This window comes from Adelges cooleyi, unplaced genomic scaffold (genome assembly GCF_023614345.1).
Source record: "Adelges cooleyi isolate 19-005CV unplaced genomic scaffold, UGA_ACOO_1.1 ACOO_flye_CR_arks_rails_tigmint_CR_PRNA_1, whole genome shotgun sequence".
Classification (NCBI taxonomy): domain Eukaryota; kingdom Metazoa; phylum Arthropoda; class Insecta; order Hemiptera; family Adelgidae; genus Adelges; species Adelges cooleyi.
Window position 1 is genome coordinate 6246904 of NW_026095751.1, and position 27672 is coordinate 6274575.

At 28.2% G+C, this 27672-nt stretch overlaps 2 protein-coding genes across 4 annotated transcripts in view; both read right to left on the reverse strand.

Annotated features, from left to right (window-relative positions):
* Positions 1 to 2213: 2213 nt before the first annotated feature.
* LOC126835819 (nocturnin-like) lies at positions 2214 to 3182 on the reverse strand. The gene has a single exon (XM_050568650.1). The coding sequence runs from the start codon at positions 3180 to 3182 to the stop codon at positions 2214 to 2216; it is 969 nt and encodes a 322-aa protein (XP_050424607.1).
* Positions 3183 to 13047: 9865 nt separating this feature from the next.
* Positions 13048 to 27672, reverse strand: part of LOC126847069 (zwei Ig domain protein zig-8-like) — a 131521-nt gene continuing 116896 nt past the window's right edge. Inside the window, exons 5-9 of one of the 3 annotated variants that reach the window (XM_050587294.1) lie at positions 23979 to 24189; positions 15243 to 15370; positions 14945 to 15113; positions 13751 to 13885; positions 13048 to 13678 (exon numbers count right to left, since the gene is read on the reverse strand). In XM_050587294.1, coding sequence (XP_050443251.1) covers positions 13773 to 13885; positions 14945 to 15113; positions 15243 to 15370; positions 23979 to 24189 — 621 coding nt within the window. In that variant the 3' untranslated portion in view covers positions 13048 to 13678; positions 13751 to 13772. Of the gene's footprint in view, positions 13689 to 13750; positions 13886 to 14944; positions 15114 to 15242; positions 15371 to 23978; positions 24190 to 27672 lie in introns of all 3 variants that reach the window. The other 2 variants (XM_050587215.1, XM_050587135.1) reach the window with 2 other exon arrangements.

Here is a 27672-nt window from a genome sequence, read left to right on the forward strand (position 1 = left end):
CATGGTATTATTTTTATTTTAAATTATTTTCTCTATGAGTGAAAACCATTTTAGTTAATATAACATACATTTTTTGTTCCATCGCACAGGCTGAAGCAGTGATCCGATAAGTAATCTAAAAACAGATTTGAATTTGTCATGAAGTTTACTTGAGATCGATCAGCGTACTTTTTTGATATCTTATTCCTACTATGTATAAAACACGTTTGAACATTTTATAAAATTTCAAATTTTAAAATCAAATTTGGAAAAGGTTAAAATTAAAAATTAAAAAAAGTACCCTGACCGATCATAAGTAAACTTCATGGCAAATTCAAATCTGTTTTTAGATTGCTTATCGGATCACTGGTTCGGTCTGTGCAATGGAATAAAAATGATGTGTTTTTACTGAAAAAACCGACCGCATGCAATCCCCTCAACGATATTATTATATTAGGTACATCTATGTTGCTGTGTTCAGTGAATAAAACAAAAGTGTGTACACAAAATGTGATTTCTTAGGCCCTCGCCGAAAGAAATCTGTCGTTTACATTAAAATGTCATTCCACAAATCCACGTGCTTTTATACATTTTTTTTTTTTTTTTTTTTTATTGATCAAAAGCCTCGGTTACAATGACCATTGGCTATACAATACAATTATCTTATTTTATAATTTTTGATATATACAATAAATACTATTTATACGAGTACATACAAGTCAGATTGAGAGATAAAATTAACAGTTTTGGAGACGTCGGAATATGGACCCAGAGCTTCCCATATATCGTCAGGCAGTTGGTTGATTTTTTTGAGGTCTTCGTATTTTTTACATTCAACTAATACATGTTTGACCGTGAGAGAGGTGCCGCAGGTTTGACATACTGGCTTGTTTTCTTTTTTTAGTAAGTACATATGAGTAAGTTTTGTGTGTCCAATTCTTAGTCTGTTTAATATGACTTCAATTTTCCTACTACGTATGCTGTTTTTTTTTTATAAAATTATACTAAATTTAAATGATTAGTAATTACTAATATAGTAATTTTCGAAAAATTCAACTTCTTCATCCGCACGAGTACTGTCTAAATCAGAACAGTCAAAACCAAGCACAGTTTAAGCCAGCACAATAAGAAATTACTAAATTGGTGTTCAGTATCCAGAGATTCGTATCGAAGCGTTTTCTTGGATGTGGATTAATATTTTCTCCATATAACTTGATTTCTAGTATTAGAATCTAGCGCTGTAAATTCTAATGAGTTAATTGCCAACTAATTATAGTTTTAACTTATTTATAACTTATATTATTTTTTATAGATGTTTTCCTTTATGTTGCGTTTCTGCATCACCTTTACTAACGCTATTAGGTATTAATAAATGGGATTAGAGAAGCCAGAAGGTCTCCAGTATGAAAATAATAAAAAGTTTAAAAGCAAATCCCTACTAACATTCTTTACCGTACAACTCGTTGCCCTAGTAAATCTTAATACGTTAGTAAAGCAGCATAGTAGGTATATAACTAACTTAGTAAAAAGCTAACATACAAAAATAATCAATAATATAGTCAATAGTTGAAAAGTTCCTATAAAATCACATTTAAGAAAATGATTCGATGGTATTAACTGTGCTTGGTTCCGAATGTACTAGTTTAGACTGTGCTAGGTTATACAGACTCGCATCGAAGCTTTCGAAAGTGATTAAATCACTTTCAAATTAAATACCCTCATTAACAACTATGCTAATTTATTATAATTAAGCTTGTTTTATACTGTTCTAGTTTGGTATGCGCTTGTTTTTTTTATTACAATTACTATATAACACTCAGGGTCGTATTTATAGTCAGTTCTTAAAAATAAGCATTGCTTAAGCTACCGTATTCAAGTATGGTAATACGGTAGCTTAAGCAATGCTTATTCTTAAAAACTGACAATAAATACGGCCCTAACTGTTACGGACATCCATTGACTTAATTTTTTTTCCTTAGGCGGCTAAATAACTAAAAGGTAAAAAAAAGCCAGCAAAGTGAGGTAGGGGCATAGTAGGGATGGAGCATATTAGGGCGGAGAAGGTCAGAGGTTTGATTTTATTAAGTTGTGTATCGGAGTTTCAAAATCAAATACAATAAAACAATATTTTTAATGAGTTTTTAATTTTTAATTATACCATATTATGTGCAAAAATATGAAATATTTTTATTTTTCATTTATATTTTTTTCTTTAACAAAATATAAGAAAATCTTTATAAAGTTTTGTTAATGAAGAAATCAGTAATCAAAGAGAAGTGATCGGAAGGATAATTTATGGAGGGAATCCTATTTTTTCCAATTAATTCTTCACTTGGCATGTCAACTGTGCTACTAACAGTTAGGTAATTTGTGGTGTAAAATATGTAATCAATAGTTCTTTTTATTTCGCATCTTCCTCTAATTTTCCATGTTGTAAACTCTACTTCTTTATTAGATATATTGTATGCGCTTTTTAAGCTTAATTGAGGGTCACTGATCATAGTTGTATATACGGGTTCAGTAGGTTCAGCATTGAAATCGCCGCTTATAACAGTCGGACAGCCACTAGCATGTTGGGTTACAAATTTCAAAAGCTCTTCACCTTGTTGGTTTCTTAAGAATTCATTATCTTTACCTGTCATGGATTTGAGATGAGTGGTGGCTACACATAACTTGTTCAACGAACTTTTATTTTGTAGTACAATTAACAATGCCACCTGACGACTAAACGAACCTTCTGCTGAATGAGAATAGACCAACTCATGTTTTGCTAAAAGCTCATACTTAAGACTATTGTAAAATATTGCACACCCATCTGGTCCATTATTTCCATCAAATTTAACACAAGGTGAATATGCCTTTTGTACAAATACACCACTATATGACTGAGTGGCCAAGGCTCTATTAAAGAAATCAAAATGATCAACTTCTTGAAAGCACATAACATCGGATTTATATTCCAGGATCTCATAGAGTATTTGACATCGTCGATATTCCCATAGCAATGCTTCAGTAGGACAACTACTAAAATTATCACCGAATTGAAGACCTAAAACTTGCGACAAAATGTTCCATTGTAACACCCTTACCGTATCTTCTGAATTTCGGGAAGAATTGTTTAGTAAAGACTTCCTTAGAATAAGTTGTCTTATATTTAATGGGCTGTAACTAAAACAATAACTCAACAAATCTTCACTCGTCATATCAGCTTTGAAATCCAATTCCAATTCTTGATGATCTCCCTGGCCGCCTATAATGAAAAAATAATATTAAGTTCATTGTTTAAGGTATCAGAGAAATCGTTTCAGAGCATTTCTATATATATTTAATCAAAATTAAATGATTACATGATAATACAGATATAACTTTTTTAGAAATTAGTTTTTCAGTTTTCTCAAAACAATACTAACATAATGACATAATACGATAGTAATAGTTGTAATAATACATAATAAATATAACTTTGGAATAATATATATTATAAAAAAGATACCACCATTTGTATTATTTGTTATCATAGGATATTATGCTGTTATCAACCTCACTGTAGCGAATGCTCATGATTACAGCAGGTTGATTATACATAACATTAGTTGAGTAAAGAGTGAAATATTGTTATATTAAATTGTTAAAACTTAAAAGTTTATTTAAAATTAACGTCATCTACTGAGGATAGAATTTTAATTGTCGTTTATTTGTTTTCAGGTAAGAGTTATGTAACTAGTAAAAATAAGGCATGTAAATAATATATTAAATAATTGTTTTTCAGCTCAACACATTTAGTATACTTCTTATAAATTGAATATTATATAAGGGACCCTTACAAATATATATATAGGTATATAAATATTATATATATGTACAAATATATATATATATATATATACAGGGTGTCATGGTAAGTTCTACCGAGCTTCAAATGAGACATTCAGGATGCTCTATAGGTACAATAAATGGTATTCATTTTTTTAAAATTTTAAAATTATTTAAAATAGAACTCGTATCTCATTAAAAAATTATCTTACAAAAAAAATAATGTCAGATTTGAAATCGGGAGAAAAATTCTTGTTCAGTTGATATGTAACACGATTTTTTGGTATCTGGCCACATTTGCCATTTTGAAATAAAAAAAAAAAAAATGAATACCATTTATTGTACCCATAAAGCATCCTAAATGTTTCATTTGAAGCTCGGTAGAACTTTCCATGACACCCTGTATATATATTTGTAAGGGTTCCTTATATAGTATTCAATTTATAAGAAATATACTAAATGTGTTGAGCTGAAAAACAACTATTTAATATATTATTTACATGCCTTTTTTTTACTATTTACATATATATATATATATATATATATACAGGGTGATCCACTTATCGTGAATCACTCAATTACTCATAGGGTTTAATAGGAAATTACAATTGTTTTTCCCACATTGTTTTTATACAATGTGATCTTAACTTTTCACAATTTATTTTGTTTTTACCCCCCCCCCCCAACTTAGTTTTTTTGATAGCAACTTTTGAAACTTAAATGGTAACGTATATATTTTATAAAATGTTTAAATTGAGAATAATGTACCAAACATTTAGACTGGTCGATAACCAGTTTCAGATAACTATTTTTGAAGTTATTGAAGGAGGAAAGGTAGAGTGTAGTATTATTTTTATCTGCGCGCATTTCCCAACCGCACTTCCCCTCCCATCATAACTTTAAAACTCTTATAACTTTAAAAATAGTTATCCGAAACTAGTTATCGACCAGTCAACATTTTTAGTGCATTATTCTCAATTTAAAATGTCAATAATATATATATATACGTTAACATTTAAGTTTCAAAAGTTGCTATCAAAAAAACTAAGTTGGGAGGGGGGTAAAACAAAAAAAATTGTGAAAAATTGAGATCAAATTGTATAAAAATAATATGAAGAAAAAATGTAATTTCTTATTAAACCCTATGAGATATTGAGTGGTTCACGATAAGTGGTTCACCCTGTATATATCATTTTTATACTGTAATTATCGTTTGTAAAATGTCAATAATTCTTTTCTTCTTTATCTTCGCCTTACACTCCTAATTACACGGGGTCGGTCACCCTAGTCCTACACCTCTAAAGTTTGCAATCTTTTACATCTCGTTCAACTAGCCCAGCTATCCTCATATCACTTTTTAGTCTGTATCCCGTCTATCCATCACTTATTCGGTCTTCTTTTTGCTCTCTTTCCTTCTACATTCATCTTCGTGACAACTCTCACTACTTCTGTTTCATTTCTTCTCATAACATGATAACATGACCGAACCATCTCAACATATTCTCTCTCATTTTCCCCATAGTTGATGCAACTCCTAAACTCCACCTTATGTATTAATTTCTTATTCTATCCTCCCTAGTCATTCCACCCATTCATTTAGCATTCACATCTCTACTATACTCTCTGTTCAGTTTTCTTGTCTACTGCCCAGCATTCCGACCCATGTAACATTGCTGGCCTCACTACCGTCCTATAAAATTTACCTTTTAATCTTATAGGCATTTTCCTGTTAACACTTGACGCTCCCCTCCACTTCATCCATCCACAATATATCCTATTTTTGACATTTTCATGTCTTAGCTCTGGCACATAACCAAAAACACTCTTTTTTTCCTTAACGTCTACCTGAAAACCTCTCTGGGAACTCTATCATATGCCTTTTCTAAACCTATAAATATCATACACAGTTTTATTTTTTCTCCTGTATGTCTCTTACAAAATAATGGTTCCATTGTTGATTTTCCTGGCATAAACCCAAACTGATTTTTCGATGTTATAGTCTCACTCCACATTCTCTTTTCTATAACTTTCTCTCAAACTATCATATTATGCCTCATCACTTTTATTCCCTCATAATAATACATATTAGTATTTTTCCCCCATAGTTTTATTACACACTCCTGCACATTTTCCTTGCCTAAAATATTTGTACCAGAATACTTTTCCTCCAAAATTCCGGCATCTTCCATCTACCTTTTTATACCTTGTTAAGGAAACCTGTCAACAACTCTATGCCAAAGTTGCCTAACACCTGCCATACCTTTACTAGTACCCCATCCGGTCCTGCTGCTTTCTTCTTTTTATCTTTCTAACTGCACTCTACACTTCCTGTTTTCTAATTAAGTCCACCATATCTAAATTCCACACTACCTGCTATCTTTCCCCCCTTAGAAGTTCCTCATTCAATAGCCTTTCAAAGTACTCTTTCCATCTCGTTTTTACATCTTCATGATACGTCAACACATCTGTATCTTCTCTTTTCATATACCACACATTCTGAAAAGCACTGGACCTCGAATATGTGGATAATTCTTTATAACCTTTAAATGGTAATTATGGTTTATAATATAATAACTTTTATAAAATATGCAAGCACTAATTGATTTTTGTAAAATATATTTCAATTACATTGTTATATATAACTATTTCTACGATTTATATTTCTAAATATTCTCAGTATTACAAAGCTTGACAACCTATTCTGAGCAATTATTAAACGGAGTTATGTTTTATTAAGTTTTAGACGGCTAAATGATTTTTTTGTAGTTGTACTACTTACTGGATCTTGGGAGAATATTGTGTTTATTTTTCATAATACAGGATGATTTTTTATCATGAGTCACTCAATATCTCAATAATTAATAAGAAATTAAGAAATTTTTTTTTTCATTTTTATTGTTTTTATACAATGTGATCTCAATTTTTCACAATTTATTTTGTTTTTACCCCCCTTCTAACTTAATTTTTTGATAGCAACTTTTGAAACTTAAATGGTAACGTATATATATTATTGACATTTTAAATTGAGAATAATGTACTAAAAATGTTGATTGGTCGATAACTAGTTTTGGATAACTATTTTTTAGTTTATACGAGTTTTAAAGTTAAGATGGGAGGGGAAGTGCGGTTGGGAAATGCGCGCAGATAAAAATAACACTACACTCCACCTTTCCTCCTGCCCTAAACTTGAAATTTCAATAACATAACTTCAAAAATAGTTATCCGAAACTGGTATTATATTCCAGAAGAATCATTGCTCCGGTACCCTGATTAAGTTAGCGTATAATTTATACCGGGTGATTCATTTAACGCCCTACATTAGTTTACTCTTAAAATAATTGAAAATTTGTAGCGGTTATTTTTGAAAAACATTTTGATTATACTATATTACTATATAAAACAATATTAAAATTTTTTTTTTTTTAGTATTTCTAGAGCTTTTGAAACTTAAATGGTAACATATGTATATTTTTAACTTTTTAAATTAACAATAATTTTCTGAAAAAATTGACTGGTCGATAACTAGTTTTGAAAAATTATTCTCAAAGTTATTTAAGTGTAAAATTTAGGACAGGAAGTGGAGTGCGGTTGAGAAATAGCGCGCAGATAAAAATAACTCTACTCTCCACTCTTCCTCCCGTCCTAATCTATAAAATTTAATAACTTTACAACTATTTATTCAAAACTAGTTATCGACCAGTCAATTTTTTTTAGCAAATTATTGTTAATTTAAAAAGTTAAAAATATATATACGTTACCATTTAAGTTTCAAAAGTTGATAAAGCTCTAGAAAATATTAAAAAAGTTAAAAATTTAAATATTGTTTCATATAGTAATATAGTATAATCAAAATGTTTTTCAAAAATAACCACTACAAATTTGCAATTATTTTAAGAGTAAACTAGTGTAGGGTGTTAAAAGAATCACCCGGTATATGTATACAATATAAATAGATAAATATAATACTTGATAATGTTGCATGAACGAAGACTAATTTTGCAGTAAGAAGAAACACAAGTTTTCGTAAAAACATGATTAGCAACAAAATAATGAATTACTGTTGAAAAACATAAAAATTAGTTTAATAGTAAGTATCAGTTTCACGTCGTGTGCGAACGATTGCAGAAAATATGTGGGAAAACTTAAAATATTTAAAAGCTTTTCTAATAGTCAAATAACATACTATAGGTGCTAAACCCCAACAATTTTTCTAATATGACTAACACTTAACGAAACTGAAAAAAAAATACTGTGTGGTTTTATGTAAACATCTCATATATTGACTTAGAATATACGTAGTATTTATTCGCAAGACTGCCACAACTCAAAATTTGATTTTTTTTTAGTCAAGGCTAAAGGTCTATCGCTATAATATTTAACTACAAAGTGGTCTCCCGCCACAAGTCGTAATTCAACCAACGCTTCAATAATGCATTCGATCGGCGTTTTTTTCATTTTGGCAGTTGAAAAAAAATATTACTGCCGCATTTTTAGACACTGAGTAGTTGGATGTGTTTTTTTAAACGTTCACTACATAAGATGTTAAAATAAAACAAAACTGTATTTTGTTTTTGTTAAGTATTAGACAAAAAAATGAAATCAAGACTGCCTTATTTCGATTTTAGGAATTTTAACGTAATAATTCTTAACCAGATGACACCCGTGAAAAAACAATGAGCTGCCACATTTTGTATATTGTAGCTTTAAATTAGTTTAAAAAGTCAAACAAAACTGTTACATTTTTCACTATAATGTATAAAACATGTGATTTGAATTGGTAACTGCCACAAAAACCAAAAGTGGCAGTTTAATTTTTTAAAAACATTTTTTTTTAATAGCCATAACCGCAATTTCTCGCATCTGATTGAAATTCAACTAAGTAGCTTAATATAAAAATAACAAGCGTTGGGTAATATAAATAATTGCAAAGTTTTACAATTAAAGGTTTAAAACTAATTTAGGAGCAGTAAGAATCTAAAAATGTAATTTCCTCAAAATACATTTTTTTAAGTTGTGGCAATATTGCACCTATGGTTGAAGCCTGTTCTTCACCGACTAAGTTATTTTAAATATTTATGTAATACATTTTCATTTTTTGTATTTTATACCGATCGCGGTACTTTGTCTTTTTAGCAATACTTAGCTATAAATATAATACGTATACAGTTTGTATTATATTACATTGTATCGAATACTAATTTTGTTTTGGGTTTTGTTCATAATGAAATATTTTTTAGAATTTGCGATTATTTTTTGTAAGAAAAATAGTCATTTTGGTGAACAAAGAAAAATTTTTTTGGGAAGTATATTATTATAATGTTACCTAGTGCTATTTTAGCTATGATTCCTGCAAGTTGCAGTGTTCGCCAAGTATAATGTTAAGTATTATGTTGATCTAGAAAAAAAATAATACTATATTTTGGATGAAACAATAGAAAACCCTGTTCTAAGTTTTTTTCTACAGTCTTATCGTCGAGAAAATCTTGGTGCTCAATAAAGGTTTACCCAGTAGAAAAATTATTGATACAAGTGTACTCTAGAAAAAGACTACGAGTAAAAACATTAATTCGAAAACAGCATAACATAAGAAATTTAAAGAAGTAATAACATAAAAATAATTTTTTTTATAATATGAAAATTGTAGGTAAATTATGTTCTACTAGAAATAATTAGAAATGTATTCACATGAAAATTGACCAGCGTTGTACATGCATTTAAACGAATTTAAATCATTAATCATCTGTTGCAATTATGATTTAGTTTTTATGTACAATATTTGGCTTAAGTTTACTATTAAAAGCCAACTCGTAAACATAATAATATTTGTTCACTAATTTCGTTTTTGATCGATTATTATTTACTAATAAAAAATCATGTTCAAGCAAATTTCAAGCGGATAGTCTATTACACTTTAAGAACTACACCTTTTTAAATACCACTTTTAACTTAACATAACATAATATTTTAGGCTATACTTATAATTACCTGTTTAGGAAAATTAAGAAGAATTGCGCTTGCTATTTTGAAATAAAGAAAAAAGTATAAAAATATATTTAAAAAAATATAAATAACACTTTTAAGTTGCATGATAATGTTTGCAGAAAATTAAAACTTTAAATGATTCTCACCCTTTCCAGATAGTTTCTTTATAACGCATTTTGTAGCAAATTTTAGTAAAACTAAACAACCTCAAAAATTGTTTTATAACAATTACTTACAGCTTTCAATAAAAAAATTAACCCTGTTCACACAGTCGTCTAATAATAAAATGTGTTTTTTATAACAAACGTTTTATAGAAAATTTTTTTTTCAAATTGTCTATTATTATATTTTGTTGTTTTTAATTTTTTGGACTGTAGGTTTCGTTTTATTACTTGTGTCATATGTTTAGGTATTTTCCATAATTACATCGGACAATTTAAGTATTTTTATTCTGCATTTCACATCTTTTTTCATTAACCTATAAATGAAACGTTTAATTCAATTACAATTATACATTAACACTAATTAGTAATTTTTAACAAGTGAAAAATATCTGTTTAACTGATAATTTGCAATATATAAATGTTACCTTTTTTAGGAATAAATTTCATGTTATATAATATTGTGTTAATATAATAAATCTAAATTTATAATTTTACAAGTAATTTTATTGTTTATAAAATATTAGTAGAAAGGATCAAAATTTAAATTTTCAAGACGAATAAAAATATCCTCAACTGAAAACACAATGGTGGATAGATTTAAGATATTAGTAGTATCCAGTAAAGATGTTCTATTATCTAATCGGGTGACAGAATAACATGAGCTAATAAAATTCTTAAATAGAATTTTGTATATGTATTATTTATTATTATGTCTGTAATCACTGTGATCTACACAGAATACTATCAATTTATTTTCTTTATCTTTATGTATACTAAACTTTTATTTACCTAGATTCAACAACACTACTCTTTTTTTAGTTCTAAATTGTACTGCCTAAAAATGTCAAAATAGTACACCAGCTAAATTGGCTATAATTAGTAATATCGATACACAACAATAATATTGATGTCCTTTGACTTATAAGTTTAATACAACTATGTTTTTATGCAATTCATCCGGCCAATAATATATTATAATAAGTCATAATAAATGATTATAAAATAATTATTTCATCTCAATATCACACTTACGAGTATAAAGACTAAACGTAAAGCTATCTACGCCCTGTTCGTAAAGTGAACTGAAAAAGTACCCATAAATCAGTCAGTCTGTTTACAAAGGTATAATCTAATACACAACAGAGTTTTTTAACTAGTTACTCTGCCAAAATAAGTTTAACGGTGGGAGTAAAGGAAAAAAATACATTCATGTTTTTTTAAAAACCTATTTGGTACGCAAATCTGAGTATTGAGCCTAAAACTTTTTTTTGTTTATTTACTGATACAAAACAACATGGTTGACTTATACCTACAAAAATAATAGCTTTAGAAATAATTCCGTGGTCACGACTGTCTAAATTCAAAGTAATTTAAGCGTTTTAATTTAACTATTGCTTATAGGTGATGTTTGTAGTTACACTATAACTCATATAATAAGTTAAGTAATAAATTTCACTTAATTACTATGGTTTTTGTTGTTGTAATTTAAGATTTTTGGATAAGGACATTATTTTAAATAATAAATTATTTATTACTTACAGGTTAGGTTTATAGTGTCCTCTGGGTAATTAAGTTTATTGATAAATAATTTTCATTTGAGATACAACAATAATTATTAAACCAATCAAACGAAGATAGAGCTCTGTACATTTATAAAAATATATACATACAGTATAATATATACATTATTAATAATAGAACATGATGTTTTTTTTTACAATGTTCAAATAAATATACAAAACGAGCGCTAAATAGAATAGTATTTAGCAATAATTAGAAATTTGAATAATTTATTTCGGATACCTCTAAAATTCCATAAGGAACATTATAGCAGTTATTTTAATAAATTATTAAAAAATGGTTTAACAAACAATAACATTACATAAGTCAGGTAACTTATTACTATCATAACAAAGATTTTTATTATTTTTAAATTTAACTATGGTTGCCACTTGAAGTAAATATTATATTACAGGTAATACTAATTTAAATATATAATCGTTATAATATACTTCAAGAAATTATTGACTAATAATAGTTTTAAAATAAAAAGACATTTATTATGATCATCGCATAAATTAATTCAATGATCAAGTTGCTATGTGCCACGATCACAAAAACAAATTGATAATTATAATAATTATCTTAGTTAAAATTATACCTTACATTTTACAGTACATTACCTTAGCTGATATTTCACAACTTTTAAAATATTCATTTTTTTTAAATAAAACAAATAATTATAACACATACATTATTTTATTTTATTGACTTAACATTAATGCACAGTGACACCCTGTGTATACAATGAAATGATAAATCATAGGTCATTCTGAACATATATTTTGTATACAGCATAAGACGACAAGTAAAGGGCATGTCAGGGTAAATAATATTGTAGATATTTTTCTAATGTTTATTAAATCCATCAAGTGGTAAATGTATTCATTTTTAATCATAAGTAATTACAATGACATAGTTATAGTACAGACTAAAATATTTATAGTGTTCTTAAACATTTATAATTATAATGAACTAACAGTATAACAACATCTACGCATAACACAGAAACTATAATAATATGATATATAATTAGTATGTAGGTTGCATAACAGTAATTTAACTGTAGGCCGTCGTATCTTAAAAAATCTAACTTTAAACGTTTTTAAAATTAGATACTATTTATTTTTATTTTTTAAATTTTAAATCGAAAGGTATGTAAAGATTGAGGCACAATTATTAAAGTTGTTCAACTACGGTACAATTTTAATGTGAGTCAATTTATACAATTTTCTTTTTATTATTAAAGGTAAAATATTTTTATTTTTATCCGTGATATGTAATATATGTACTGTTGTATTATTTATTATTATTATTGTTTTAACAAGTAAAAAATAGAGAAATTGAGTACTTGCTTAAGCTTTAATGTAATAAAAGTGAGCAATGGAAACTAGGAAGTTGTTATTATCATATATTAAAAACTTTATAATTATGAAAAAAAAAATTATGTGATATTATTTTCATCGATATACTCAATTTTTTAAAAAATGTTGTGCATTGAATAGCAAACATAAAAACACTCTGATGTAAATACATTTGTAATAATGGATAATTGTATTTTCATTATTTACATTCATAAAATATTTATAGCATCATAAAAAGAAGTCGGATAAATAATTGGTGTTCTTTAAAAAGTATTAAATTTGTGCGATGAAAGGTAAAATTTCTCGTTATGTTGTGTTTAAAAAAAAGTTTAATAATTTTTTATGTAGTTGTAAAAAAAATGATATTATTCATAATACTGCCATTTAATAATATTTTTAAAAACATTGTTTTTGTTGTAAAGGTTGCAAAACTACAAGGAAAAAAAGAGAAAATGTATTTTTATTTTTCATCAGTTGTTATATTTTGGTGTTAGAAAACATACGTTTTATGATAATTAAATTAGTTATTGCTTCAACAAAATTTGCAGTTGTAAGGTATAAAATATTTATTTAGTGTACAAATTTTTTTTTTATTGTTTGAGTACAATTTTGTTTATTTGTGTTCGTAGAATTAATTTTAATGTGACTGTATTTGATAATGAGCTAGGATACGATTTAAAACTATTTTATTTAAAAATTGGAACAACTAATTTCATCTAAATACGGGTAGTCGTTTCATAGCAAATCATGTAAATGAATTGCACATCAAATTGTAACAGCTGAGCTTAGACCTTATCAATGGAATACGGAACGTACCTAATATAACCTTTAAATACAATATAAATAAAGTTGGTATTATAATATATATATTTATATTTAATTATTCACATTATTTATGTCAAAACTGTTACTATAGATCTCTGGCAGTGAATATGAGCAAAAACGGCACGATCATGGCGCTCACGATTGGCGGACATAGTGGAATGCTGCCCTGGCCGTGGTGCATTGCGGCTGGATGTTCACCTGTAAATAATTTATACAAATCATTACCAAATGCATTTTTATTGTAGTGTTGCAAATTTAATAAATGTGGAAAGAAAACAACAATAATGAGCCATTATAATCTTTAATATAGGTTGTATAACAAACAAAAAAACAACAACAGTAATGGTAAACAGTCAGACAGATTCAAACGAATAAATTAAAAAATATATAAATATTTTGTAATCCTAAAAAACTGAAAAGTCAATAAGATAAACGATAACACATAATAAGATAACACATTATCTAATGACATAAATGGTCTCAAAACTTTAATTTATTGTACTTGGGAGTATTTTATGAGGTAGGTGTTTTGCTAGGAACAAATATTGTTTATCATATGAATTGATAGCCCCCTCCCGCACCTCAACAAAAATTAAAATAATGCAATTCATCAGCTTCAGTAGGTACGATTATTGAAAGTAACCCGATGTATTATCATAACTTAGAGATTTTTAACTGTAGTTCTTATGGCTTAATGATAAATAGTGATAATGATAATCATTATGACATATAGTTTATTAACACTTATAATAGTAACATAAATGCAACAATATTTGTTTTTTTTTATTAATATCACGATTAAATTTGTTTTTTTTATAATAATTTAGAAATTAGCTGATTCCAATAAAAAACTAAAGGACGAGTAAAAAAAGTTGTTTGCATCAGACCGATTAATCGTTGATGACAGTGGATTAGTTTAATATTTATTTTATACTAAACTTTATGCTTTTGGGATTATAGCTTTATGCAAAAATCTCATCTCGAATGTTTATTTAACGGATATTTATCTAAAAGCCAATTTCGCCGCTCTGGGCGTACTGTAATCCTATAGGTACCTATATATATATATATTTATCCTAATAGCCGGCGTTTCATCATTTTTTATATTATATCATAGGCGGAGACGATAATTTATTCCCGTATTATGGGATAACATCAAAACAAACGTGTGGGTATGACATTGCTGACGCGACGACGGCGGTGTTAATAAAATGACCGGTCTACATATTTTCCGAGTGTAATTTTAAGGCCACTAACCGTTTAAAATATGAACCCTGATGGTAGCCGAATTTGCATTTGACGGATCGCAAGAGTAGTAGCCGGTATCTGAAGACGACGCCTTTTGAATTAATAATCTGCTGCTAGTGGTCGACCCTTTTTCCGTTACCAGGCTTATCCCGCCACGCGGAGAATCGAAATTTATGGGCTGCGAACAAAGAAAACACACGCACACACACATATATAAATATATATAAAAGTACAAACAGCAAAATGAATCATTTCCAAATCCAAAAAGGCCATTATTCTTTGTTGATGCGTATGCCGCGTCGCTCACTTGTTTCTCGTGCATCCAACCGACGGTGGGCGGTGGTTCTGGAGCGAATTGCACCAAGCAGGTAAGGTTTATCGTGCTACCCTGGTCAATGAACAATTCCGGTCCGCCTAGGATTTCGGTAGTCGGTTCTGAAAATGTATTAAAAAAAAAACGTTAAAAACTACTAATAATATCGACATTGAAAAATAGCATTTAAAATTGTTTCAACTTAAATAGTTTGATACAAAATATTTTTAAATGATCGAAAACATAATTTTTAGCGTTCAAGTTAAAGGGTGTTTCTAGAGTTGTCATGTCCGTGCTTAGAACGTTTGTGGACGGTCCCGAACTAGGATATAAGTTAGTCTACAGTGATAAATCATCTTGGAAGAGCCGACGCCGTCCGAGACTTACTTTCGTTATGTTAGGAATACTATTTTTTCACTTGACGACTACAAAAAAATGTTTACCATTTTTAATTAGTATGGTAACGATAATTTTACTCGAAACTATTTTATCTAAGATAATTATTCCCTCATAGAATTATTACCGCAATATAAAACTCTGATCACCTTATGCAGTAAAAAAATTAGGGTATGGAAACACTATTTAAACATTAAAAATGTTAATCTTGTTTATGATGTATTGGTTTTAACGAAGGTTTTAAAATATAACATAATAGTCAAACCACGTTTTATGTAAATGCTTACTTTTTACAAATAGCTTAAAAAATAAAACTATTAGGTCCCTACCAATGAAATTGTTATTTTTTAAATATTCACCGATTTATAGGTCACGTGTATTTTTACATATTCAATGGTTTTTTTTTTAAAGAATAGAAGATTATGTAAAGTTACAAAATGATAATAATACAGATTGTGTTTTTTGTAAAATTCGTGTCGTTTTATAAAAAAAATTGTGTTACTCTCTCAAAAATAAAGAGAAACGATGAAGTCCTTAGTATAAAGTGTTAACGTTTATTGTAAAAACTTGGGTTTGGAATAATTACAAAGCTGATTATTTTTGTAGCCGAAAGTGATAAAACTTAAAACAACACTCTACTCAACTACTTATCGGCTCGGATTACACAGTTTACTTTACCTACAAAACCGTAAATGTCAAGTACAAACTAATAAAGGGAATTTATTAACGTTGTACGTTATTAATAACTATTAATAGTTCGATCATAACAGCACAACTTTATAATAATAGACTTGACATTAATATTCGTATTTATTTCAACGGAAAACAATTATAAGCCCCGTTAGCGATCGTTGTTAACAGAGTATTCATTAATTAAACAAACATCACTGGGTAGACATGTGGTAAACACTGTGGTGTTTCTTGGTCATCACTTTTTGAGTAGAATAAATAATACGATAGATATTACTTGTCTTCTTAAGTTATAGAGGTGTAGTATTTTACTGTCAATTTCACATTTTTTTTTAATTAAAAAAAAATATGACAGCGCTTAAGTAAGTTTTTGGTGGTTAGGTACACTTTTTTCCTGTCACGTTCAATCGGTAACATTTTTCTTTATTGCCTTCGATTAAAAACATTATATATATCATAAAAAATGTTACTCTTTATATTTTTAAGATGCTGGCATATTTCTTAACCCGGCATCGTCAAATTTATGGTTAGTATATTATGCGAAGCTTCTATAAAAAGTATAAACATTAAGGGTCCAGGGCTGCCGTCGTACAATATCTCCATAAACATAAATGTTGGAAAAATGTTAGTTTTGTTTGCACGTTGTTCGAGTTTTTATGTGAACGCAGATTTACGAACAAAGTAAACTATTGTCGATATTTATTAATTCATAAAAAAATCATTTAATTTTCGATTAAATTAAAAAAAAAAATACGTTTTTTATATATTTCTAAACTCTTATTCGTAATTCTATTTCGTTTGAATTTGTATGATGTAACACGCACGTATCAGTGGCTTATATACGGGCAATAAGCCAGTGCAACGTATGGGTTGGACTTTCATATCGTTGTGATGTATTTATGTATGTTGAACACAATGAAAAAGCCCTGGCTTGTCAATGTCACGCAACTTTTATTACAGCATGAATAGAATGAAGTTTTAATAAAAAAAAAAAACGTACATGATCGAATAATCTATATATGTATATATGCGACATTTATTTATATGTTTGAAAATATATACGGAAGAGAATATAAATTGTACCATTTTCAAACATTTCCTGGTAAACATATGTTTTATAGTCGTTGTGAACACGCTGTTTCATAAAGTACATTCCCGCGTGTGCCTAAAAGCTTTACTGTCACAAAATCATCTTGAGTAGCATTTTCGATTTCGCTAAAGAAGATAACGTCCGGCACCAACATACATTTATGATTGACATAAATATAATATTGCGTATAACACGCACTTATAAAGGATATCTCGAACTGCTCTGACAAATTAACATAAGATTACTATGTGAAATCTTTAACTTTACGCTATGTAAGAACCCTATGTAGAAAGTACAAGCTGGCCGTTAAAGTGCCGTAGCACTACTGGTGCAATAGTAGTATTACAATAATAATAATATTAATGACAGTGATTGACCGTTAACGGCATTGAGTTACGATATTTTACCGTTAACTTGTTTTTAAAAAATAATTAACAAAAAATCATATTATACCTAAGACGTAACAATGGTTAAAAACGAAAACCGTAAAAAAATATAAAAACTTTACAAAAGATGGATTACACTTTGAGAGATGTGCGTAGTGGTTGTTCAAGACGTATTTTTAGACATTAATAATTTATCGTAAAATAATTTGTTTTTTTTTTAAATTTATATTTAATGGTCTGTGAAATTGATCGTTAAAACTGTATGTGTAAACGGTTTGTAGTAGTAATAAAGCGTAACACCGAAAAAGCTTGTGAGAAAACGGCGGAAGTTATTAAAAAGGTAAAGTAAGGAGGTAAAAAAATACTGTTTAGCGGCTTGCCAGAGTACAAGGTAAACTAATCTAAAAAATGATTAGCGTTCTGTGAGCTACTACGTTAGAATCAGGGCTTGATAACGGTGTATATTTTAGTCCACTCCACAACATATTGGAAAATAAAACGAACAAAAATGTTTCTAAAGTAATGAATTAGGAACGAAATCAAAACGAAATAAAATATTTCTAAGAAACACCTAATTATTATGATCGTTATAATATTTTAAACATTTTGACAAGAAAATTTTGTGACTTAAAGAATACACACACACACACATATGTATATATATATATATATACTTTCATAGCTTGTTGATTTTCGAAGAATTGCTCGATGTATAAAAAATGTTAATATGTAATTTGGTTTGCAAATGTAGAAGTAATTTTTTTATTGTACATCCTACAACAACTATAATTTTCAAAGTTCCGGGAAACATACTCATATCACACTCTAATTGTAAAATACTTTTCTTTTTTTGAAATTGAATTATACACATGTTTGTTCCGATAAGTTCCAAAGAAAAAAAATGATAATAACGCATTCAAAAATTGTTTTTTACCTTTTCTTTATATGTAAATTATTGTACAATTTAAAACAAAATAGATAATATAACTGTATTTATTAATAAAAGAAGTATCGACAATACGCATATTTCAAGTAGGATAATAATATATGACTAGTATTAAAAGCTATATCGATAATCAAACCTCTTCTAGTAGTTAGGATAGTTTCTTGACAAAATAATTATTCCAGAAGAGTGGGTAGGGAGTAGGGGTCATTTGGAAATTCTAAAAGTGTACTTGCTAGTTATAACAATTGATTTGACAAACAATTTGAAATCTCAAAGGCGACTTGGATGCCGGATGGGCTTCGTAAAGTCGACTAGTAAAATATACATTTGCAAATAGCTTGCAAAATATTGACATAGTCGCGAGTTTTATTTCATTACCTCGAGTAATCTGTTCTAATGTAAAGTTATATAATAACTAACATCTATAGTGACTAATCCCAAATAAAATATAATTCTATATACTTCTACGTTAATAAATACTAATATTAAAATGATTTATTTGTTATTGTTATTTAATTACTAAGTTGAAATTATTAAAAACCATATAGAGCTACTATGTATGGATACTACAAAATAAAACAAGAAGTGTGCTCATTAATTGTTACGTGGTTTTCGTTTTAGCGGCTTAACGTCTTAAGCTCCTTAAAATCAACAATAGTTTAGTAAATAAACAAATTGTGTTTGGTGGGATCCCATATTATTGTATCTACTACCTACGCCCTGTGCGTTTCCTATACACATAGTACTTAACTGTTGTAAATAAATGACACCAAAATAGAGATTTCTCGCACGGTTGTCAAACATTATAAAGAATAAATAAAAATCACAAATAACGTTTTTGTCGATAGTTATCTGTTTAGCGTCACAAGTGTTTGTCTTGAACCGAAGCATAGGGCATTACCACGGCAACCAATTAAATTTGGATTTTATGTGGTATATTTGTTTGTTTGACGGTCTTAAACGCATAAGAGTGGTCATTCGGGACGACCGATGTCTTTCTTAAACGAGCCGAAGAATTTATTGTTGCCTTATATAATCACATAATTTTAAACAACCAACTGACCAATAAAAATAAACGAGGACTCTGAAGTTTAAGCAAACCCAGTTTATTTATTTACATACTACCCAAGGCCAAAAACAAATGCAAGTAAATTACAATTTACCTCAAAAAATAAATATTTTATACTTTTTTTTCTACTAAAGTGGTTATTAGCCATTAAAGGCTATTAACGCTCATCGCTGCTTAAGCGGCCTTCTCCAATTGATGATAAAATATTACAAGTTAAGCTAAACTAATGAAATAATAATTCTACATCCATTAGAGATAAAAGCCAATAGTTAAGTTTATCATTCAAAATTTGTATGTTAATGATGTTTAAATTATGTTGAGGTTTCCTGTTTCAGAATCAAAATTCTGCTTTGATCATACATTAAAACTAAATAGTATCATCGTGATTTGTGGCTGTGTATTGTTATAAGTGATGCTTGCCATAGAGAACATCATAGACGTTACAAATACATAATAATATATGCTGAAGTGTACTTAATATTAGATACTTATCATTTGTATGCTCTGTATCGTGATTATATTTCGAAATTAGTATAAATTCATTACTTTTAATGACTATGTATATACGTTAATGGAAATAATCGCTTTAGATATTTGATTTTAATGTACTCGATTATGTTTTACCAAATATAAATAATTATGTTCATATAATACAGAAATTCACAAAAATATGTTTTAATGATAATAATGTCATTCCAGTTATATATTGATTATTGTACATTTGTACTTTATTTGTAGCTAACCTTCATTATATTTTATAACCGTTATATTATTTCTACAGCTGTAATAATATTTTTAACATTTTTAGGTATAATAAGAATGTGATATTGTAACTGGAATTCGAAACGACTATTTATTTTGTATTAACAATCAATTGATAAATTAATCGTATAAAATATAATTGTTGTGAACATTTCCTTGTTAAAAAACTAAAATCGTTTAAGTCATTTTATTAATTATTTTACACGATACAAAAAAAAACAAAATTTAATCATTGTCGTTCAAAATATAAAGTAATTTATTACGAGTACAAAATTGTGTTGTTTAATAAAGGTTATTTTGAGCAAAACCTTCGATGAATGGTTGAATTTTCCAATGGACGTTATAAAAAGAAGCGCTGCCAATTCTTCATTTTTATATATTGCCGGGCTGTAATCCTTATAGCTATCTTTGTAAAAGAAAATCAAATAATCGCTTTTATCTCTTTTTCGAGCGAATTTAGCTTTGGCCGAACATCAAGAAAATAAACTCGATCAGATATTCTACAACATTAGGCTAACCTATTCTTATATTTCTTTTAAAAAAGATAGAAAAGGAATATAATACCAATATTCACTTACTGACCGCGTGGACGATATTCGCTGTTTATTTATTATTTGTGTTTAAATAAAATCGAAAAACTTATAAAATAGTATGCGCTCAGTACTTACGTTTAAAATTTAAATCTGCGTTGATAAACACATAGTATAATGAAGTTACAAACTTAAGTAGGTTGTACTATTATATGTTAGTTGAAAACTTGCATATACTATAATCAAGCTGTAGATATAAGTAATAAATTCATTATGTTATTTTAAGTAAAATCTGTGAGTATACATAATCCTTGTAGAAGTTATAATAGGAAATACGATTTTTATGACAAATTAAAATAGTATATCATATAAGTGGCTACATAAATCGTTTCGTTTATTTTTCTCTTGTGTTTTAAATGCATGTACATCCGCACCCAACTTTATTAAACGCTGGACGGTGGACCGATTTCTTCATACTAAGCGAATGTATCGATGAGAAACTATGTTCGGTTGGTACTAAAGTAAGCCACAATCTTTTCAGTTGTTTTATCCATTAGATTATCTTAGGAAATTAAAATTATTTGTAAAAAACAATTTAAATAGTTATTCATTGTGTGTACATCAAATATAGGAAAAACCCATCTTGTGCGAGTAATTAAAAAAAAAACATTTTCATTATCTTTAATATATATTTTTTCGTAACAAAATAAACGTAGTTTAAGGTAAAAAAAATGAGAGTTAAATGCGGTCGTATACATTAAAATTTGTACAGGTTACTCTGGATTGAATGAGTGTTTAACTAACTTCCGGTTAGTTAAACAACGTTCACAATCTTTTTCTCTTAAATAGTTAAACCTTTCTAATTCAGGTCGTGTTTATTCTGGAGAGCATTTATCGCAACAAACGTAAAAAAAATAAAACGTTCAAATGCCTCTTGTTTGCCGCTGTAAGTTATATGTTTGCACAATCCGTAAGATAAATTATGCATACATTTTTTTGTCAATGTAAAAATACGGTCGCAATTTTTTTCTTTTTTTATAAAAACCAAAGTATAGATAAAAAAAATGTACTGTTTAAAATATTGTGAATGATCAATTTATTAAAACGCCCACAGCCTGTCGTTTTGTCGACGGATTTATCGGGTCACATATTAAACCAAAGAAAACTTTTTTCTCGCTGGTTTTTTTTATTTTACCTAACCCCCTGAGACTAGGTTATATCGTCGCATGCAAATTTATCCGGTAAAAATAAAAATAAAAAAAAACTTTCACGAGGACCCCGTCACGCTTGTGTCCCCATACGATAATGCCAACTCGCATGTAGTTTGTTTAAACGGTTAACAGTCGGGGATCTTGCAATTTACATTCAGCCTACCTCTGTTTGTGTTAAAATACCGTCGCTTTTTTTTTTTCATACGTCAATGATATGTGCGTGGTTTTTTTTAATTGTTTCTTCGCTAGACGGTTTCTTGGCTTAACTTAATCAAACTACCTAAACGTTAAATATATTATCCTTAAACTAGTTAAAACGAAATACATGTACGAGCAGAAATATAACGGGTTCGAGTTTTATTTTATACCATTTAAATTAGCTACAAGTTACGGTTAATATTATCATAGTTTTTATTGTTATTTTTTAATAAAAAATTACATGTACTGGTATTTTTAGACGGACAATAGAAAATAACAAAGTATTGCTATATTAAAATAATATACTTAAAAACTTATTTTATCGGATCAGCTTCGTATCTGTACAGTTTAATAGCACAATAAGTATGTATGATAATAATATAATACAATAGTACAGTGGTATATTTGCTAAAGAAGACACTCATTAGTGACATTTAAATTTGACTATTTTATTCGTTTGTGCTTAACTCTTTTTTTTTTATTCTATTAGTAAATAACGACACCTGGTACAATGATACAATGTATTTTACTAATAGGGCTGTATTGGTGATTTTGTAAACGGCTATAAAAACGTTTGTATAATTGGTATTTGTACAAATTATAGTTTCTTAGTGCAATGTTCTGGAATTAGTAATTATTGTTAATATTAGAATTTTTAGCAGTACCCGATAATTGAAGACTATACTTCCAAATGGGTTTTACGAGTGATTTATATATAACGATTTTGGTTTTCCTAAAACCAACCAAAAACTTTCCCCACTATTAATATTTGAAACACTAAAGGTATTTCTGGTCATAGACAAAAATGTTATACATCATACACACAAAAAAAAATTTAATCAGCTTGATATACACTTTTAAGATAAGAAATACAGCTATTAAAAATTGTTAGTAAATACAAAAAAAATGTAGAAATTATTTTGTTCAAAGTAGCCTTTATTCGTCAAGGATATTCCGGTAAGATGTTTCTTTCAACATTAATAAAAAAAATATATTAAATTTTGATTACTTAATAAATTAAATTCCAACTAGATGTTTTTATTGTTTTTTAATCCGCATGTTTCATTAAAAAATTATTTATACATTCAATTGACATTTTATTACATTTTTATAGGATTACATTAGGATAGTTAAACGTACCAATTGTATACGACTATTATTTTGTTTTCTTTCTCTTATTATTGTACATTTAAATTTTATCGGCGGTGAGTAGGACTTAACTTAATGTATAACGTAAACAAATTTATACTGTGCAGTTTTTATTTTTAAACCAAATAAAGAAATAGTATTACTATTATTATTGTTATTATTATTTGTTAGTCGGTTTTGCGTTGAACATTTTTGTTGTTTTTCCTCTCTGTCCAATCCTACTAAAAGTCTACCATCAGCTAACGTTGCATTGATAGGGTTTATTAATATCAAAATAAACTGGAATAACTTAATATACATTACCTAGTACAGTTAAGAAGACCGGATGTCCTACGGGTGGAGTAGTACTGATCTGGCATTCGTACACACCGGAGTCCTTTTTTTGTGGGTACTTGATTCGCAAAGACCAATTTTCTGAATGTGGTTCGTGTATGGCCTCGAACCGTTGGTCACTAGTGTAAGTGTATCTGCCTGCTGTAAGAAGATGGATATCTCGATGGCGAATCCAAGAGACCTGAAACAAGTTTGATTTATTAAAATAATATTGAGTAAAGCATTTAAAGCTATCGATAACAAGTAAACTTAATAGGCTCTGGTAATAGTGTACGTATGCAGTCAACAAGCATTTGGCTGTAAACTGACCTTTGCATTTAAATTGTTTTCTAACAATAAAGAAATCAACCGTTAACAAACATTTATTATTTGAACTTTGTTTCGCATTATTATTTATTGTCTGGAACTCTGGAAGATCCTAAATTTCTTATGAATTCTGAGTTACAAAAAAAAAAACACGGATAAGAACAATTAAAGTTGTATATTTGTTTTGTATAAATAAACAGTTTGTGAGTTTGAATTATAATTTTTCATTCAAAAAAGGCTAATAAACGATGTTTTATTATTACACAATGCCAGGTCACGCGGTGGTAAGAATACGTTTGAATACGTTAGAGAACGCCATGAAAGTGTATAAACATGTAACAATAAAAACAATCAATTGGGGGTTAAGTCTGAACTTTGTTCAGTAATGTAAATTGTCTCGTTTTGTTCCATTAACTATTCAGTGCTAAAAATTGTTATCCGAAATTACGTTATTCCGAGTGGATTGCGTAGCATAATATCTAAGTGGTTTGAAACTTAAAGCGAACAGAAATGCTGAAAGTTTTTGTTTCCAAAACAAATGCCGTAAACGATCTACGGTATTACATTCAGGGTTCTAATAATATCAAAAATTTATCAGTGTTATTTTAAAGAACACCTCGTTGGATATTCGTAATTTCTCGTTGTTTGAAAATGTAAATTTCAAATAATTATTTATAAATATTTAAAATCGTTTACAGGCCGCACTCGTATAGATTTGTATTTTCGATTGGATATGTATTATTCAAGTCGGGTTGTCGAAGGTTGTTTCATCAAGAACAAACTCGTGCAGATGATCCTTCGAGCTCGTGTATACCTAACGCGTACCTTTTTTTTTAAAAGGATAAACACTTAGACAAAATCAATTATGTAACTGAACTGAAATGAAAAATGAGCCCATTGTGACAAAATACTAGAACAACAAAACACAAAATGTTCCTATTCTATTTTAATCTAAATCACTGATAACATTTAATTCAGAAACGATTACGTTCGCTAGATTAAGTCTGTAATAGTTGATGTTAGTGCATTAAACTCATAATTAGATAACTTCAGAGTACACATACTTAAAAACAAAGTAAAAATAAAATAGTCTTTTCAACTACACTAAATTAAATTTAAATACCACTAGTGAAAGTTGTACACACCATCTAACTTTTAACTTAAGTAACACATTAAAGTATGAAAAAACTAACATTTTAGAGCAGCTAAGAAGGTCTTGAATTTGTGTAATGATAAAGCAAAACGGCACTTGAAATAAGCTAAACAAAATACATACAGACTTTGCAGTCACAGAAAATGTCTCAAAAGAAAAAAATATTTATAGGGTGTTTCGGTAAAAATGAGTAGCGAGTAAGTAGTATTTTTTTATTTAGTGGTTAACTTTCTAAAGAAAAATTAGAATATTGAAGTAATGAATAATGAAGATCAGTATAGTATTTATTAAAATTGTAAGTTACATATAATTATGAACGTTTTAGTAGTCGTACATTAAATTTGCAAAACTATAGCGCTAATATTTTTACTATCTTATCATATTTATACGTAGAAAATTAAAACTATAGCTAGATTAAAAATGTCATTTTATAGTAAATATTTAAGTTATTTTAACGAAAATTAGTTTCAAGATTTGTGGTTTATTTGAAGTGGTGTTAACGGACACCTCCACCTCTCACGCCATGTTTAGTAGTAATTATATAATTTTTACTCATCGTACTATGTTTTGCTGTAAGACAAAAAAAGATTTAGGTTTATTAACACTTGACTAGTATTCATTATTAGTAACTCATCAAACGGATTTTAATGATTTATATTAACTAAGGTTTAAACTAAGGGTATACTAAGGGATTGGTATAAAACTGAAGGCATTAAACTCGGTTGAACTATTCGGGATCGCATACTGAGTGGCCTCACCAGGGGTTTTACCCGGATACTTCATAATTTTCTATGGCCTTTGTTTTGTAATTATTATAATGAACCTTTTAACTATGTCGGTTAGAATATTAATTAAAACGTTTTATGTAGAAAAATGTGTATTAAACAAGTGTACCACTTTATAATGATAAGTAGCCAATAATTGTATTATCATTGATTTATAAATTATATTAAACTCAGTTATAATAAATACTAACAATAACACTGGAAACGGGGGCTCGTAGAGGAGTGCTGACTTGCTATCTTTGTAATTAATTATATTCGAGAATTTTATCATTTGGTAATTAAACTTTAGACATGTTCCCGGTACCCTAAAACCATACTGATTGAGGTGAACGGCGCCACTCTTAATAGTGTTAAAACGTTTTGTTAGGATTGAATGGTCACTGTAGTTTTGAGGCCTTAATAACATTCTCATGACTCATCAATATTCCAAATCCAACCATGTAATGCATCTCACAGCTTTAATTTATACTCCAACGTGATTGCTATAACATTATTGTTTTTGGATGCACTAACACACATTCAACATGTCTTATATTATCAATTACATGCGATAAGTGTTAAGTTTCCACAATATATGTCGATGTCCAACAATAAAATAATATTATATATCATGTGAAGTGGTCGTTTCATTTTAGGTAAGCAAGATGTATTATACTTCTGAACTGTCTAGCTATAACTCGTGCAGAGATAAATGTACCAATGATATTTTCTACTTAAGCTTAAATAAAATAATAAATGATTAACCGCATTCGTTCAAAGCCATTTAAAATACATTATTTTTCAACATTATTAGGTATAACTTATAATTTAGACTTGTACTATAGTAGCATGAAACGGAACAAGTACAATAAAAACAATCAAAATAATGTTACTTTTAGAAAATTATTAACTTTTATTTAGTAATTTTAAAAGATTATATTTTAACATCAAAATAATTATATGATTGTACCGTTAATTTTTTTTATGGTTAATTTATTTAAACAAATTAAAATACACATAAACATTTGTTTATTTCCAAGCTGACCTTTTAAGTTAGAATACTTAATTTTTAAATATACGAGTATTCGAAAGGCTGTAAAATGTATACCTAAAAGCTAATACACAACATTTAAAAATATATAACTTTTTAGTTTAACGTCAAAGGTAAAAATTAGGAATAAAGTAGTTTTTTAAATAAATGATTTAAACTGTTTGAATATTTCGAATACCTATTGGTGTTTGAATATTTCTCATCACTCCTTTCAAGTACTTCCCCAGAAGTACATCGCATTGAAATATTTAAGAAGATTTCTACTCATAGCGAGGGGTAAAATAATTCTTAGAATAAAAAATACTTTGTATATTTATCAATGTTAATGAGCGATTGGGTTTCCGCCTTCCGGTTTAAAAGCTTAATTAAAAAGTTCGGGATAAAATAAAA

Excerpts from the sequence above, each read along its gene's own strand:
- LOC126835819 (XM_050568650.1), bottom strand. The coding sequence starts at position 3,182 with ATGACGAGTGAAGATTTGTTGAGTTATTGTTTTAGTTACAGCCCATTA.